The 3,991-nt window shown below is 54.0% G+C and overlaps 1 protein-coding gene across 1 annotated transcript in view; it reads left to right on the top strand.

Annotated features, from left to right (window-relative positions):
* The first annotated feature begins 622 nt into the window (after positions 1 to 622).
* Positions 623 to 3,991, top strand: part of NFE2L1 (nuclear factor, erythroid 2-like 1) — an 8,615-nt gene continuing 5,246 nt past the window's right edge. The window contains exons 1-2 of the mRNA XM_010008584.1: positions 623 to 1,132; positions 1,937 to 2,431. Of these exons, the coding sequence (XP_010006886.1) occupies positions 623 to 1,132; positions 1,937 to 2,431 (1,005 nt within the window). The remainder of the gene's footprint in view (positions 1,133 to 1,936; positions 2,432 to 3,991) is intronic.

The raw sequence follows: 3,991 nt of genomic DNA, 5'->3' as shown, positions 1-3,991 counted from the left end.
CCAGTCTGTTTCAGCTGCTGATGAAATCGCAGCCAAGAAAGCGGAGGAGTCTTTGGACCTGCCCGTGATCGGCACCTTTGACTGGTGAAAAAGGCTCCGTGAAGAAGCTTCTCAAGGCAGAAGGAAGGAAGAAAGAGCAGCCGGAGGGAGCAGATCCCGTGGTGGAGCGTTGGGAATTGGGGGGGGAGAGAGAGGAAGTTGCTGCATGTGGAGTTTTGGGACAGTAAGTCACATGGATTTTTATGTAGCTGCATGGTCTGTGTTCTCAAACAGTTGGGAAGAAGAGGAAAGGGCAAGAGAGGCTTCTGGGGAGGGTTTGTTTCTTCTCGAGATTTAAATCTTTAATTACACTCTGCTGGCCGGCCGGGGAGCTCCAGAATTTGAGACCAAAAAAAAAAACAACAACAAAGGCATCCTGAACCCAAGTCTTGAAGGCCCTTTAAACTTTTATCCTGTTCTTTTAGCCATAACTTGGACGCCGGAGTCGTTAGTTGGAAAGTGGGGCAGAGGAAGAGCCAAACCAAACCAACCTGTTGTGTGGAGAATTCACCCGACGCTGGTGGTGTTGGCGTTTTGTTTTTCATTCTCAAACCCTTCCACCTGTTTCTCTCCTCCACCAGAAATGCTTTCTCTGAAGAAATACTTCACTGAAGGCCTCATCCAGTTCACCATCCTGCTCAGCTTGATCGGGGTTCGCGTGGACGTGGACACTTACCTGAACTCACAGCTCCCCCCTCTCCGGGAGATCATCCTTGGCCAGAGCTCTGCTTACACCCAGACCCAGTTTCACAACCTGAGGAACACCTTGGATGGATATGGCATCCACCCAAAAAGTGTAGACCTGGACTATTACTTCACTGCCCGGAGGCTGCTCAACCAGGTGAGGGCCCTGGACAGGTTCCAAGTGCCCACCACTGAGGTCAACGCCTGGTTGGTGCACAGAGATCCCGAGGGCTCCGTGTCTGGGAGCCAACCCAGCGCTGGGATTGCCCTGGAGAATGGGAACGGGCTGCAGGATGGGAACAGTCCTGACAACGGGGTGAGGGAGAGCGGAGCTGAGCAAGGATTTGGGGAAGAATTGGAAGATTTGGGAGCGGTGGCTGCGCCGGTGAATGGAGACCTGACCAAAGAGGTAGGCAAGGACTTTCTTTTGTCTGTGCTGGGGGGAAAGGGACCCTTGGGGTGGGAAAGGGACCCTTTGGGTGGGAAAGGAATCCTTGGGGTTGGAATGGAACCCTTGGGAAGAGGCAGAAAGGGGCCCTTGTAGGTGGAAAGCAGCCCTTGGGGGCCAGAAAGGGACCCTTGGGGTTGGAAAGGAGCCCTTAGGGGCCAGAAAGGGACACTTGGGTCTTTGGACCTGCCCGTGATCGGCACCTTTGACTGGTGAAAAAGGCTCCGTGAAGAAGCTTCTCAAGGCAGAAGGAAGGAAGAAAGAGCAGCCGGAGGGAGCAGATCCCGTGGTGGAGCGTTGGGAATTGGGGGGGGAGAGAGAGGAAGTTGCTGCATGTGGAGTTTTGGGACAGTAAGTCACATGGATTTTTATGTAGCTGCATGGTCTGTGTTCTCAAACAGTTGGGAAGAAGAGGAAAGGGCAAGAGAGGCTTCTGGGGAGGGTTTGTTTCTTCTCGAGATTTAAATCTTTAATTACACTCTGCTGGCCGGCCGGGGAGCTCCAGAATTTGAGACCAAAAAAAAAAACAACAACAAAGGCATCCTGAACCCAAGTCTTGAAGGCCCTTTAAACTTTTATCCTGTTCTTTTAGCCATAACTTGGACGCCGGAGTCGTTAGTTGGAAAGTGGGGCAGAGGAAGAGCCAAACCAAACCAACCTGTTGTGTGGAGAATTCACCCGACGCTGGTGGTGTTGGCGTTTTGTTTTTCATTCTCAAACCCTTCCACCTGTTTCTCTCCTCCACCAGAAATGCTTTCTCTGAAGAAATACTTCACTGAAGGCCTCATCCAGTTCACCATCCTGCTCAGCTTGATCGGGGTTCGCGTGGACGTGGACACTTACCTGAACTCACAGCTCCCCCCTCTCCGGGAGATCATCCTTGGCCAGAGCTCTGCTTACACCCAGACCCAGTTTCACAACCTGAGGAACACCTTGGATGGATATGGCATCCACCCAAAAAGTGTAGACCTGGACTATTACTTCACTGCCCGGAGGCTGCTCAACCAGGTGAGGGCCCTGGACAGGTTCCAAGTGCCCACCACTGAGGTCAACGCCTGGTTGGTGCACAGAGATCCCGAGGGCTCCGTGTCTGGGAGCCAACCCAGCGCTGGGATTGCCCTGGAGAATGGGAACGGGCTGCAGGATGGGAACAGTCCTGACAACGGGGTGAGGGAGAGCGGAGCTGAGCAAGGATTTGGGGAAGAATTGGAAGAGTTGGGAGCGGTGGCTGCGCCGGTGAATGGAGACCTGACCAAAGAGGTAGGCAAGGACTTTCTTTTGTCTGTGCTGGGGGGAAAGGGACCCTTTGGGTGGGAAAGGAATCCTTGGGGTTGGAATGGAACCCTTGGGAAGAGGCAGAAAGGGGCCCTTGTAGGTGGAAAGCAGCCCTTGGGGGCCAGAAAGGGACCCTTGGGGTTGGAAAGGAGCCCTTAGGGGCCAGAAAGGGACACTTGGAGGGGGTCTTGCCCATCCAAGGGAGCTGTAATCTGTCAGTTGTATGTTGGGAAAAGCTGGTTTTCCCCTGGGAATGATGTAACACTAACTTAACGTTGACTGAGATGGTCCAGGGATCCACGTGGGGTGGTTTGTTGTGGTGGTTTTTTTGATTCCTCTTTTGGTTTGTTTTTTTTTATCCTTGGTCTGAAAGTAATAATGAAAGGATGGGGGTGGGTGGGTGAGGAGGGGAAGGGTCAGGGGTCAGCGTTTCAACCTGCACATGGAGCTTTTGTGTTGTGAAATCGAGGAGAGGAGGAGGCTGGGAAATCAACAGGGGCGTTGGGTAACAGCCTGATCCCAGGTGCCGGGCGGGTGGTTGGGTTACTTGGCCCTGGAGTTGATCCAGTGCTGATCTTCACAGCTTTGGTTTTCACCACGGAGGGGCAGGGAGAGGTGAACTGGAAAGCAGTTCATGTTTGTGTTTGGGTGGGTTTCTTTTTTTTTTGGTTTTTATTTGGTGTCTGAGCACAAACCTTTCCCAGGCTGTGATGCAATTGTCCTGGTCCCCACCAGCTCTGTTTCCTTCTTGGCACTGCTGGGTCACAGCATGTTCTGCGTCTCCCTGTGCTTGGGGGGGGGGGTTGTCAGGGCTGATTTACAGCCTCGGGTCCTTCCAATGTCCCTCCTGCTTCTTCTCAGTTGTGTCTGGAATGAGTTGCTGAGGTGTTTGGGAAGAGCTGGATTGGGCCACCCCTGTCCCCTGCAGGCAGGGGTGGGCAGCAGCTCTGCAGGCAGCTGTTGGAAATGCCAGAGGCTTTTGTCATGTGGCTCTGGTGGGCAGGGAAAAGGGTGAGGGATGTGGTGGGAAGGCCCTGTGTGCTGGGGAGACAAAGGTGAGGATTGTTTTGGGTCTGGGAATTGAGGGATGAGCTGCTGCAGGAAACGTTGGATGGTGCTGGTGGGCAGAGTGGGATCCTGCTGGGATCTCTGGAGGTGATTGGGGTGAAAACCCCACTCTGGGATCAACCAGCAGCCTGGGAGGTGTCAAGGGCAGGAGCTGTGGTCACAAGGCTGCAGGACACAGACATTCAGCTGCTTCCCTCAGGATGGAGAGGGGTAATTCCCTGTCTTGGGAACAGGGAAGAGTTGGATGAAACGCCTTGGACAAGGTCACACCCGATGGGCACGTCCTTGCCTCAGGGTCTGAAGTGCCACGTCGGGAAAGCAGGCTGGGATTTTAGGGAGAAATCCCACAGATGAGAGTGGCAGGAGGCCGAGAGTGCCCCTGCTTTCCAGAGGCCTGTTTATTCCTGTCTTAAAACCCACCCACCCCCGCATCCAGCCCGTCCTGCCACCTCCAGAGGCTGCAGCCCCGATCCCACC

The sequence above is a fragment of the Chaetura pelagica genome, unplaced genomic scaffold (genome assembly GCF_000747805.2).
Source record: "Chaetura pelagica isolate M959 unplaced genomic scaffold, ChaPel_1.0 scaffold462, whole genome shotgun sequence".
Classification (NCBI taxonomy): Eukaryota; Metazoa; Chordata; class Aves; order Apodiformes; family Apodidae; genus Chaetura; species Chaetura pelagica.
This window is presented reverse-complemented; position numbering and strand designations above follow the sequence as displayed.